Consider the following 13,798-nt stretch of genomic DNA (forward strand, 5'->3'; position numbering starts at 1 on the left):
TAAACTGAAACGGTTTTAGCCCTGCTACAGTCTGGAGGTAGCAAGTGCCAGCTAATAGATGGAGACGGAAATGAAAGTGAACAATACCCATGCAATGGCAGTCCTTCCACAAGGCATGCCACTTACTGATCTGGGAAAACACTGCAGTGACTCTATCAGAGGACAAGGTTTTCATTGCTGTGTCTGTATTTGATACCCAAGGGACTTTGTTTTCCCCCGCTCTGCATGTGTTCATGTGCAGACATGCACATAGATGCTCCTCTGTGCTGTAACGGGGGCTGATGACAGCCGGGTGGGTGGGAACATGTGAAACCATGGAAGAAACTTCCTGCAGCTGCCCTTGCTGTGTACATCAGGATAGAACTGCTCTTGTGGTTGTTTGACACCATTGAGAGCTACCTAGGGCATGAGGAGGATGTATTGGGTTCCTTCTCACTGCGGTGAGCACTGGTACGCGCTGCGTAGGCTCCCACAGCAGCCGGTGCTGTACGCCCCTATCAGTTGTTAGGCAAACATTTGCAGCTGGAATGCGTGGCATGTTCCTCTGCTTCGCCTGCTCTCCACCTTGCATAGCAACACATTTAAAATACTGAGATGTGCTCTTTTTATTGCTGTTAACACTCAGAAATCTTGTTTTATCCGGTCAGCAAGATACTTGGAAAACATCACCCTTGCATTCTGTGAAGAAAATGGGTCCCCATCCTTCTGCCTACCCCCCAAAATGTGCAGGATCCAGACCTTTTTCCCCACGCCCCCATGTGTAGTCTGGCTTTGTTCATTTTGCTGCCACATGCCAAGGATATAGCAAACAACTGATAGGCGTGCTGTGTCTCAAGGCCAAACTAAGTTTTAAATGGGCCCAGTTTATTTTATGCAGCCATGAAGCGTGGTGCATTCTGGAAGGAGCACTGGGATGATGTACTGGAAGTTACTGAAAACGAGATGGTGCTGATAGCGGTCTATTTTTGGTGCCTGGTTTGGGAAAGCAGATACTCCAACATTGTAAAATACGGAGCTATTAGAGTGCAAAGTGAGGACCATCATGCTGCATTCATCGCTAAATGTGTGCTTTGATTTCGTTCAAGCTGGAAAGTGAACAAAGATCATACCTGTAGAACATCCTAACAGGTTCTCAGCGAGTGAGCACGCAAGGTGTGGGGAGCAGGTTGCAGGGTGAGAACTTCAGCCTGCTCTGGGTGATAAACCCTCAGGAGAGGAAAGAGAAAACCCGCTTTGAAATACAGCTCTACTGTCTTCATATTTCTTCTTATTAAATAGTGTTGGCAGTCAGACTATAAGCATGTGATTAAACTGTTAATATTTAAGGGTTATTTACTGTATTAAATCCTCTTACATGCAGTGCACTCTGTTGTCCTCTGAACAGTATAATGTCATGACTGGTAATTTTCCTCTTCTTTTCTAGTACAAGGATGCTTTTATGAAGGCAAACCCAGGGTACAAGTGGTGCCCCACTACAAACAAACCTGTAAAAACCCAGACATCCACTGTAACAAGCAGGAAAAAGCTGTGGACCTTCGCATCAGATGCTACAAAAGACTTACCAAGCCCAAGGAAAGTGACGACAAAAAGCGAAGAAATGCCACAGCTTAACTTTGGGATGGCAGGTGAGATTTCCATCTCTGTTACTCAGATGTAGCATCCTCATTGTGTTCGCGGCTGTGGCATTGGAATTGAATTGCAGTTTTCTTTACTGCACGTGGTACTGTAGTACAAATACCTTTCATTTTCCAGATTACATTGCCAGGACTGCAGTTAAACCTCTGCATAACAACTTGCTAAAATACTCCTTACTGCCTGAGTACTTTTCAAGAGCTGAGTCCAGATAATGTGGCACCATAAACCATACCCCATTCGGGGTCCAGATTTGATTGATTGTTTTGCTTTTAATTCCAGTTTAGCTGCAGCTAGAGATGTTCATTTTCTAGTGGAAAAGGAAAATCCTGATGATTGTGCGTTCTTTTTCATCAAGTGTTGTACCATGTTTAGTAATTAATTTATGGTCACCTATAGAGTTGAAGGTATTGACGTTCTTTTAGATGATTGTACTGGCGGAGCTAGATTTTTGTACTTAAATCGAGAGAAGTGTCATTTAATTTCACTTAGAATGTGCTCTTCTGCCCATTATACTTTAGAGGGGCACAGTCTAACCTTTTAAACACCAAAAGAACTAAAATCAAATCCATTGAGAAGTATCGGTGGAGTGCCTGAACTGGTGAAAGGCAGATAATCTCTCCCTGATAACCCGCAAATAGCACAACTGTTGCAGTTATGACCTTGAAATACCAAGACATCACTGTTAAATATTGGCAGCTTCAGAACTTAACAGTCAAGGTAGAAAGTTATTTTTCCTTTATTGCTTTTTTGTGGTTTAAGGTTTTTGATTTTACTAGTACTTATGTATTTGAAACTTTGTCCTGTCCTGCCTTGCGTAAGACAAGCGTGTGGCAGATAGGACTTTCCTGTTTGGAGAGATTGTGAGCTGCAGAGTGGAAAACGGTTTTATGGACCAAGAGTTAAAGGATAAAAAGGGATCAAAAGGCATGTATACCTTTTTGCTAGTGTGGTGGTATAAAAATTGCTGTAATGAAATTCCGTCTGGCTAGCAAGGAACTGTGAAATGTGATGAAAAGAAAGTTTTTCATGCCACGTAGTTGTGCTGTATGGGAGACCAGATCTAAAAATCACAAGCCCTATCATCCCGTTCTGCTTTTTCATATCAGAGGAGTAACTTCGGTGCTCCTTAAAGGTTTATTGACTTAACATAAAGAACAAGCAGTAGGTCATGGTCTGCCTCTCTGCCGTCCCCTACGGCTCTTGCTAGACTATCCCAGTGTAGAGGAGAGAGAGGTAAGACAGCATCTGTCAGAGGACAGAGAGCTTAATTAGGAACAACTCTAATCCATTGGTTTATCTGTAGAGCTGTTCCCTTCTGAATGAAAAAGGCCGTTTTGTGCTTTTTGTCACTCCACACTACCTGTGGCTTTGGTTCACTCCAGTCCTCAAGCCAATGAAGAGTGGCTGTTTCTTGAGCATAGCAATAGCTCATAAAATAGCAACAGCTTCTGACAGAGATGTTAGGGTCATCCGAATCATGACAAGTCTGCCATGGCAGATGGATTACTGTTTTATCAACTGTATACCAGTTTGTGCTAAATACGTTTTATTGGGTTCTTCTCTCCTTGCCTTCTTGTTATAGTTCAGTTCAACTCTGACTTTATCCGGCCCAACCTCTTTTAAAATCCAGGCTGTATACTAGCTGATGAACTAAATGTATCTGAACCATCTCCAAAACAATTTTACCTTTGAAATGCCATTGTCTGTCTTGCATTTTCATGGCAGATAGCTTCCTAGGACAGGGATTCTAGGATTTAGGAATCACTCTGTTTTACTTTTTGGTAGTTGTTAATCCTGCCTTGATTGCTTTTTACATATTACATTTCAGTTTGGAAAACGTAATACACAGAGAGTAGCATCTTCCTTTCCGAAGTCCCATACAGGCCGTACCTCTCCTTTAGTTCTGGCATTCCAACAATAACTACCCCACTGTGACCTGCAAACCCAGTGCTGGTGTCCTTGCTCATCCAGCCTGGAAGCTGTAACTCAGCGTGTTTGTCTCCATCTGTTGTAGGGTGTAGCGCAGAGGCAGTTGCTGTTCACAAGTGAACGTGACCATCGCAGCATCTGCCCTCGCAATGACAGAGCTGAGTGAGCAACAGCTTTGCTGTACAGATGTGCAAGTTTCCCAATACTTCTATATGTCTGCATCAGGAAAAACCATCTGAGCCAAAAAGCTTTTTTAATGAAGCAAAGGGTGGGAAAAAGACACTTCTTAAACGTTCTGATATCCTCTTGCTTGAAAGACCCAGCTGGTTTCTGATCAGGTATTTTGATGGCAAACAATGCTGTGCTGCCTGGATCACTTAGAATTATACTCAGGTATTTGGCTGGCCCTCTCCATTTTGTGTCTCTGTTTCCTCAATCACTTCCTGTTACTAGATCCTACGTTTCTGATAGTGTCTTGTCTCTTTGTAAAAAACCTAATATCTTTTCCCTTTTTTGCTTTAAAATACAAGGTTTAAAAAAGCCAAACCCACAAAACTACAAAAAAAAAAAAAACAAACAACCCACACTTCTACCTCTTTATTCTGGTAAAGCTAAAAATTCATTCCAGGTTGAAGCCAGATGCAATTTAAGCTGTGTTCTTAACATAGTGAGCCACTCTTCTGTCCTGGAGACAGCGGATGAACCTGGTTTATTCACCTTGCTCTCCTCTGCTTCTGTCTACTGCTGTCTTAAGAGAGTATTGTAGAAAGTTACCCTGTGAATGTCAGTGGGAGATGCTGCCTGAAGGAGAACTTCTGGCACCATCTGTGGTATTGAATTGAACAGCACCAGTGAGTATTCTTATCAACTGGATCTTGATCATCTGCAGCACTGAATCCTTTGGAGATTTACAGGTACAGATTTGGCCCGTGTCAGCTGAAAAGCACAACGGATTCCTCAGCTTTGCACTTGAGTGGGAATGGGCCAGGGGATTTCCCAGTGGGCATTTTGGTTGCAGCTATTCTGCATCCAAACTTCACGTAGCAAAATGCAACCCAATGAGCAAGAGTAATTGCGCTGGTTGGCCTCCGTTCCAGGAAACGGTCCTGGGCACATGTCACTTCTTGTTGTGGAGAGAGTTTTTGTGTAGTTTGGCGAAAGGGAATTGGAAAATGTGAGTGCACAGTTGGTGAAACCTGAGGGAAGTGCCTTACCTTTGATACCGCATCAATACTGAGGTTTGTGGCTCAGCAATGCAGCAAGGGTAATGCTCGCCTTTCACATTGTGGTTGTTTGGTCCACAGGCACTCTCCCTCTCTCTACGTGATGCTCTTTAAAACCGGGACTCTGCACTGCTTCCAGGGCACTCCCCCAAACTCAGACAATTAGTCTTCATAGTGATGAAGAGCAACCGCTGTTCTGAGTGGAAAAGCCACCCCATGAGTAATGCAGAGCCAGTGTTCGTTGCTTTCACTTCTTGTTGTTGTTTTCCGAGCTCCTGAGGTGCAGGAAGGCTGGAGGCAAGAAGCTGTCAGCAACAAATACTTGGAGAAAGAACATTTCTATCCCCATTTTACTTTCCTCAATTATAGATTGTATTGGCAGGGCAACAAGGAGGCAGGCAGCTTGCCTGGCCAGGGCCTGCACTGTTCTGGCACGGAGGATCAAGCGCTTCATGCTTCAGAGCTGTCAGGCTGGCACTCTTCACCACTAAATGCAGCTCTAAATTAAAGCTAAATGAAAATAGGAATTTTGCTTCAGAGCTTGATCCTGTCAGTTCGTTCCATCCTTTTATTTGTTCTGTGGCTGAGGAAGGGAGCCACGGTAGGAGCATCTATTGAGTTATAAACACATGCGATATTAGAGCATCTTTGTGTGTATTTATGGATGAGATCATTACAGTTGCTGTTTTAAAGATATCCATCTCTGTAGTACATAAAACCTTTGGCAGTAAAATTGTAAATCCACGCAATGGGGTGTTAAGCACACAAATCCAATTAAATCCTTCAAACAGCTTTGAAAGCCTCTCCCAGAGGGTGCAGAAATGGTTATTTGTGATTCTCTTGAACTGCCTTTTATGGCAGCTTGCTTAGAGTGTCTGTGACAAGTAGTCTTCTGGGGGTTTAGTGCTGCAAATGGTACGTTCTTTAAACAAGCAAATGAATAAACTGAAGACTTGGTTTTACTCTTTTTAACAGATCCTACACAAATGGGGGGTCTGAGTATGCTGCTTCTAGCCGGGGAACATGCCCTGACTGCACAAGAGGTAAGGAGCTCCCTTCTCTTCCTCCTGCGAGCCCTCAGTTTAGATTGCTCTGAAGAAGAGTATTTGACCAGTGGGAAATGAAACTTAATACTCATCTTGGGTTAACCTCAGGTTGGACTGAAGCGTGAGCCCTGTGATGCAAGTCCTGCATCCCAACTGTGAATGTAGAGGTTGGGCCCAGTTTTTCTATCTGTTCAATATTAATTCTGCTGATCATACCAGGCAGGTCTGCCCCATGAGACAGGTCGCAGGTAGAAAGGTTAAGTTAACAAACAAGTGATTTTGTTTGAGCAAGGATTTCATGTGCTTGTGCAGTGCCTCACACAACTGTACCCTTGGCACTGATGCAAAATAAATACCTAATAATTTCCGTACGGCCAGTGTCATTGTAAATGCATTCTGAAACCATGCAAGTGCTAACAAGCAGTCAGAGTATTGCAGTCTACTCCCTATTTGCCATCATAAGCATTTCGTTTTTAAGGGGCTTAGTAAATGAAAGTGTTCCTGTAGATATCCAGGACTAATTATTATTTATGATGTATTGGGCTGAGTTTGAACATTGTTCAAAAGGTGGCTTGTATGTTGGGTAAAGGAAGTACTCACTGCCATAAATCTCTAGCCTGGAAAGAGGAGCAGTGGAAGTGAGGAGGGTTTCTGTTCCCTTTTTTTTGTTGTTACTGGGAGGGCAAGCAATAATTAACTACCTATACCTGATACCTCCAAATGTAAACTGAGCAGTGCATTTGAGATGGATTGCTCCTGGCCTGCCAGGACTGAGCCAAAACTGCTCAGTGCTTGGCACATCAGTTTGAGCAGGTCAAGCCTTTGTGCAGATGTGGCTACTGGCTTACTGTGCTGCAGCCTGCCAAGTGAGAAACACTAGGGTAAGGTTGGCAGAAAAGTTTGGTTGTTTTGTGCGAAAATGACAACTTTCTGAGGCTTTCAAACTGTGAATCTTTGTACTTGGAGTTTAAAAACTTGTCACTATGTGTTCTGCTGGAATGAGAGGGAAGGTGTATTGTAGTCACGGGTACTCAGTTCCATTAAGAAGGGTTTTTGCTATGATCTTGTGAGTTGAGCTTGATTTTTACATGCAAAGTGCTTCAAGTAGTACAATTTGAGATGCCAGTGAAGGAATGAAACTTACACGTGGATTTAGAGACAAATAAAAACTGATGCTTTGTGATCGGTTTAGTATATGAACAGGATTTTTAACTGGAACTTCTTTTTTTGAGCAAAACCCACACTTCTGATGCACCTGCATAAACCCAGTTTTTTTCTGATAGAGGCATGCAGCCTGGCTGGTCATGTAACATTGACTTTATGTATAAGCTGTGCTATGCTGTGCTTTTTGGCCCTGTAGTCTTCTTTTGAAACCTGGTCCTCCACATCGAAGAGGCAGGCTCTGTCCCCAAAATGTAAAGCAAAATGGTTGTCATAAATACAGCCTGAACAAAACTAGTGGAGGGCTTTGTTGGCTGTTGTTAGAATCATGGTGGGCCAGAAATGGGCCCGTACTTGCTCCTGAGTTACCGTATTTCAGTTGCCCTATGCTCTCTGAGAAGCAGGTGTGAGAGCACCTTCACAGGAAACAGAACTGCACATCTGCAATACTTTCAGAGGGTCCCCTGTGTAAAACACAGCCTCTGGAACAATGTGTGCTTGGTATTCTCAAAGGGACCCAAAATGTTCAGTCGTCCTGACTGCCTCCTAACTCCAGCTATGCTTCGGTGCGCTGCGATGCTTCCTCAGTTTCTTTGCATGGCAGCCCTGATGTGCCTTCTATTTCCCTTTGTTTCCTTTTGATTCTCTGTTTCAGTGCTGATTAGATAGGTAGCAAACATTTCTTAGGCTTGTGATTCCCCAAATGCAGTAAAGATCCTAAACCTGTTCAGATTTGGATGACAGAGCAGCACTTCTGACTCCCCATCCTGGGGCATGTGGACAGAGGAGACATAAGATGCTCATCTTTGCATGCCCATGGGACAACCTATGGTTGGATTTCCAGGCTTACGCTTGAATACAGTTTCACACTCCAACCACCGTTTGGGAGGTTAGCAGAACATCCTGGGCGGTGTTATGACAGGCTCAGTAAGAAGATCAAGAATTCCCTGTAGGATTGATAAGCTGCTTTCCTCTTCAGTGGAGCTGGGTTAGTTGTGTTCTGTTGGATTTGGTATTAACATGAGGGGTGAGTTGGTGTACTAAGGTGACTGTTGAGGTATTGTCAGCGAGGAGGTTCAGGTGTTGCTTGCCTATGGAAAACATAGGTATTGGGGTTTTATGCATGTGAGTGTGTAAATATGTAATACATCTAAACCCCTGGCATTTCTATTTAAAAAAGACAGATGCAGTGTCATTTTAAAAAGAATACTCTTACTTGATACCGTAGTCTTCGTTATCATTAACGCATGCCTCTACCTGTAAGATACACATGCATATGTATGGTTCTTAAACTGGGGGGCTGGCAGACATAAGATTACTTATCAACATACAGCTGGCTGCTTGTGCATATGTATGATTATGCAGACTTGGGTGGCCTTGTAAGCAGAGGTCTTAAATACCACAAATTGTTAATAGAAAGGAGGGCATCCCTGGCATAGTTTGCTCAGAAACTGGGAGAAGATGAGGGCAATTAATACTTAAAGGTCTGCTAGTGTTCAACACCCTCTGATTCTCTGTCAAGTGTGTTAAATGGATGTGTTGGAACTTTGCAAGTCAGGTGTTTGAGTTATTGGAAGCCCAGATGTCCTGTAACATAGTGACCCAGGAGGAGTTCAGGCCTGTGTGGTCCTGCAGGAGGATGGGAAGAGGCACTGCAGGGGTGTTTACAGACTGGCCCTGGTGCTTCAGTCACTACCTCTGTGTGTCACCCATCATGTTCCTGTTTCTGTTGTTTTATTCAGTAAAGAGTTTTTCTCCTCCCAGAGTTCAGTGCTGGTACGTGATTGATTCCCAGGCAGCAGCTGGAGTCACTAAGCAGATAGGCAAGAGAAGCTACAGACCTTACCAACAGCAAACTAAGGACGTTGACCCAGACCCACCTAACTTCTGTGTCCTCTCACCAGTTGCACAAGGCTGTGTTGTGTGTATATGAGTGTATTTTGTTAAACACCCGGCAGGTTGGCTCCAGGTACTGTCCCTGTGATAGACAAAGTCCCCACGTCAGGTTGATGCACAGAAGGGATGATGCTGCGAAGCGGGCTCCTTGCCTGCCCGCTTGCCTTGTCCTTTACTCGCCCGCAGGGCCCTTTGCTTGCCTTACAGCAGCACCTAGTGGCCTGTCTGTAGGTTACTGCCCAGAAATCCCGGGATTTAGACTGTAGTCCAAAACCCGGCTTTCCTACGAGTTTCCCCCTCTTGCCGGTGCCTGGCACATCAGGACTGCAGTAAAGCCTCCCATCATTCTGCACAGAACATGAACCAAAGGCTGTCCTTCCCCTTCCTTTGCCGTGATACGTTTTAGAGCAGGTAACAGCAACCTGCAAGGGAAGAGGAGGCTATGGAGGTGTTATCCTTGTGGTTTCTTTGTGAACAAAAGGTTACCTTGCATACGATGCTGGTGCTGGTGCTGATGCTGGTGCGAGGTGGTATCACCTGTAAATCAGAAGTGAAAAGTCTCTCAGTACAGCAGGGGGTACGCTCAGAGGATGAACGAGGAGAAGGAATGAGATGTTGAGGACGTTTCATTACAGCAGGAAATGAGACGTACACAATGGCACTCTCTGTGCATCCATTCCCTCCGGTAATTACTGTAATGCTTTGATTGGGTTCAGCCTAGCAGAGGTTGGCAGTCTTGGAGATAATAAATTTTCCCACAAGTCAGGAGTGTATGAGGAGCAGCTAAGTAGAAGAAACAAGCTCAAGTTAGTGCTTCTGTCAGTAAAGGCAACAGAAACGGATAGGAAAAGCATTGTTGGTCTAACCACAAAATAGCCTCTGTGTTACTGGGCACCAGCAGTCTGTCCTTGACACACAGACTGGCTTCACACCTTCCACAGCTTGTGGTTCCTGTACCACGAGGTGACCAAGCTGTGCCTGACCCCAGTGCATGGCCTCGGAGGCAGCAAGAAGGTTCATCCTCCCTCACCGTGCCTCCCAGCACTTGTGATGCAGGGGCTGAGCCATCGCAGCCCCTTTCAGGAGGGTTTCTTTGCTCCATCACAGTGCTCCTGGTCAATGGCTCCTAACTTGGAGCTGGTTTGTGCTGTGTCAGGTCAGATGGGTGTTGATAGGCTCATGTGGATGTGCCCTTGGATAGGTAGCTGGGAAGCTGCGAAGCCATGGTCCTTTCTGGTCTGTTTCTGGCAGAATCCCACCAGTGAACTGACCTGAAACAACCAAATGAACCCTCAGGTATACATGGAGCATCCTTATGTACTTCACACCAGTGTACAGACTCAGACCTTCAGCCAAGGGTCACTCAGCAGCAAGATTGGTGTGCATCTCTGGTACAGTCCACAGCACTGCTGAGGCACAGACATCTTCTGATGCATCAGTGAAAACAGTAGCACAAATCACTGGAAAAGGAAAATGCATTTACAGTATATTCTTTGTAAGCCTTTGGGTTGGTATACTCCCATAGTACACTGATAATACATCCTGCTTGGTGTTTAGTAAACATAATAGAAGCATATCTCATAGGAGGCACTGTTACTGCTTGGTTTTATGGCAGGAAGAAAGTTCAACTGTGCATGTAAGCAAATTGTTGTGTGGCATAGTTCCCCTTGGGAACTACCCACCATTCTTGGCCTGTGGGTTGCTATGATTGGATTTGGTGTTTTCCAGGGTAGTATGGGTAGCAGATACCTGAAACAAAATACCACTGGTACTATAGCATCTTGGACAAACAGCAGCAGGAGCAGCAGTACAAACTGCATGTGCTGTAGGCCTGCTTATTCTGTGGTGCTTTGTGCTTACCAGCAACAGAGGTGGTTGCTAGCTGAATCTCACACATGCGTTCACTAATAAATGCTGTTGACATACTTGTTGTGGTAATAAATAAGAGGAGAAACACATTTGCATCAAAATGTTGGAAGTAAATTGAAATTTTATGGAAAAAATGCAAGTTGTTAGGGAGCAAATTGCCATCCTTCAGCTTTTCCTAAAATCCCACAAAGCCTCGCTTCTTCCTTCTGTTTCCTATAAGCCATGTTACATACCTTATTTTATACTAACTCATGTAACTCAGGAGTTACACATGTAAATCTTTTATACTCAAATCTGACTTTAAATGAATGTATCATATTTGAGGCAGTTCCTTTACAGAATGATGCTTGAGTAGCAGAATTCGGGCTGATAAGAATAGTACAGCTAAGCTTTGTGTTAATTTGAATAAGGCTGTTGGGTTTGAACAATCATGTCTTTGTGTTGTAATTTCAGTAGTTATGACTCTTTATGCCACAGCTTCACATAAGCATCTCAAAATGGATGTTTAGGAGCATCATTTGACAATTTTAGGCCTGTGGTACCCGTAGCTGCTTACTTTCATGCTGTTAGGTGAGTGGGGATAAGCCTTTCTGTCACTTAGCAACTCTCAGTGTCTTCAAAAACGTTGTTTTAGCTTCTAAGTAATTTTCTTGTTCAGAATGGCACTACAGACATAGCAGTGTTGATGGCATCACCAGTACTAGGTACCTGTGTAACCCAGCATCAGTTTAGCATTCTTCTGCAAAATTTGGAGTTAGGAAAAGAAATACATCCCTGGTATTATTGGGGTCTTTCTTCTTAGGTGATTTTCAGATGCGTTCAAACGGGCGCTGAACTACATTTTCACCTGTAAGCTCAGTTCAGCCTGTCCAGGACTGTGAAGCATTAGGTTGTCCATCTCTTAAACACTGCTGCTTGTTACTGCTGCCTGGTGTTGTGTTTGCTCACTGTTGTTCTCAGCTTGAAAGCAGCACCTTTGAGGTCTTACTCTGCACACTCCTTCTTTTCAGGTTTCCTCAAGTACTTGCCAGTCTGATGCAGCTAATTCTACAGAAGCCTGTCAGAAGTCATCACTGTTCCAGTTTGCAGAGGTGAGTTCCTTTTAAAAGGGTTGTCTTCCCCACTGATTCCTTTGTAGCAGCATCTGAAAGCTGAAAGAGAAGTCAGAAGTCATGCTTTTGTTTGTTCCTTCTGTTTGGGATGATGGTACTGGATCAGTTAATAAGGTACATAGGTCAGACCTGAAGTGCAGGAGAGTGTACTTAAGAGCATGGTGGAAACCCTGGTGTAATAATGGAGCTGTGGTTTAAGCAGTAATTTGGAGATGTGTTATTCCTGCACTTAAGTTTTGAGCTAGAGCCTTACTAACTGAAGTTTTAACCTGTATATTTGGATGTTAGGTTATGTTCTTTATCTGTCGTGGCTGCTTTAGTTGTCGACTCCATCAAAAATAACTGTCATTCTGGAATTGCCAAACTTTTCCTCTATGCTGTATCCACCAAAAACTCTATCCAATGTATAATATTTTGTCAACATATTGAGCAGTGCCATACTTCGTATAGTTCCTCCTGATAGCTGTCTGTTCCATCGATTTCACTGTCAAGTCTCTTAAAGAGCAAGATAAATACCAGCTCACTAAATTGTTTCAGTTCATTTTACAGTGCCCAAGCAGGAACGTGCCATAGCCAAGTGGCAATAGACAGGAATTGTGTTGTGTGCTACAAGATGCAGTCTTGCTAAAGGCTTGTGACCGCTGGCTTTTCCTTACCCATTGAAGAACAGCTTTAATGGGTGCCAGGAAACAAGCTCATCTGTGCTGCTAAAACAGGTGGTTTAGATATAGCTCACTGATGATCAGTAATTAGAAATGCATATTAGCTAGTCTTACTTCTCAGGATGTTAAGCAACCTGTAGTGAGGCTGCACCTAACCGGTACGTGATGCATATCTGTGGCAGTGGCAAAATAATAGGTACTTGTACCAGGGTGTGACATTAATCGGAGGTGTCATTTGCAACCAAAATGATTGACACAAGGTAAACAGTATAAAATGCAGTTACCTGAGTATCTGGGGTAGATCTCAAAGTGCCTGCACCCATTGTGCCCCTGTCCACACGTACCTTCCATGCTACGCAGCAGTCTGTGCTCTATCAGCATCACTGTTCTGCAGTCCCAGGTCTTTCATTGGCCTGTGAAATAAAATCTAGTGTTAAGGTTTTGTTGCTAACCCGGTTTTGACATGCCAGTGGGTAAATAAAAGCCCTTCAGAAAAGTCTTAGCCTGTTCTGTTTGCCCTAGGAAAGATTTTCTGCGTGAAAAATAACTCAGGATCACCATTTCACCGATCACCTGTTTATGTGTGTGATGGAAAGCAGATACTGCGCTTTGGGTGTGCTGGGATTCATTTGCATGCCCGTTAGGTACCAGGACACTTTCTGGATGATGGATCAGAAATGCAGCACGTTGAAGTTTGATACTGAAACTGAAAGCGTTAGGTAATGTGAATGTAATTGTTTTCCTGACAGATCTCTTCGAGCACATCGCAGCCCGGAGTCCTGGGAGCTGTAAAACAAACCGAGGAGTCTGCATTGTTCCAGTTTGCTGAGGTATAATGGCTGAAATATGGCGGGGGGGGGGGGGGGATATGGGAGGAAGCAAGGAATCAGTAAGAGTTGTCACTGAATGGCTGAGCACCCTGTGTTATAAAGGATTCCCGTTACGAGATGTTTATCTTCATGACAGTATCGTGTTAAGAAAATCATATGGGGGATAACCAGTGATTGGACAAGATGTTGACCAGTTCTACCAGCTGTAGCATGTACAGATGATACTGGGCTTGTGAACGTTACCTGGCCTTCCCTAGCCGAGGACCACTGCAAACATACTTTCCAAATGGCCTTTTTCATTTACATGTAGAAAAACAACCACTAAAATGACACTACGCACTGCCTATGGAAGAGGCTGCAGCAGTGCAAAATGGCAACTGCCCTAGAGGCAGGAATCCTTTGGGAAACAAACTTGCAGGTCAAATGAAGCTTATC

At 44.0% G+C, this 13,798-nt stretch overlaps 1 protein-coding gene across 17 annotated transcripts in view; it reads left to right on the plus strand.

Annotated features, from left to right (window-relative positions):
* BBX (BBX high mobility group box domain containing) overlaps window positions 1–13,798 on the plus strand; it is a 136,398-nt gene that overhangs the window by 85,559 nt on the left and 37,041 nt on the right. For 16 of the 17 annotated variants that reach the window (XM_061350583.1, XM_061350582.1, XM_061350569.1 and 13 more), the window contains 4 exons: window positions 1,424–1,625; window positions 5,763–5,830; window positions 11,770–11,850; window positions 13,283–13,363. In XM_061350583.1, the coding sequence (XP_061206567.1) occupies window positions 1,424–1,625; window positions 5,763–5,830; window positions 11,770–11,850; window positions 13,283–13,363 (432 nt within the window). The remainder of the gene's footprint in view (window positions 1–1,423; window positions 1,626–5,762; window positions 5,831–11,769; window positions 11,851–13,282; window positions 13,364–13,798) is intronic. The other variant, XM_061350572.1, reaches the window with a different exon arrangement.

The sequence above is a fragment of the Neopsephotus bourkii genome, unplaced genomic scaffold (assembly GCF_033783945.1).
Source record: "Neopsephotus bourkii isolate Nb327-2 ecotype Australia unplaced genomic scaffold, CSIRO-AGI_Nbou_v1 NB_532, whole genome shotgun sequence".
NCBI lineage: Eukaryota > Metazoa > Chordata > Aves > Psittaciformes > Psittacidae > Neopsephotus > Neopsephotus bourkii.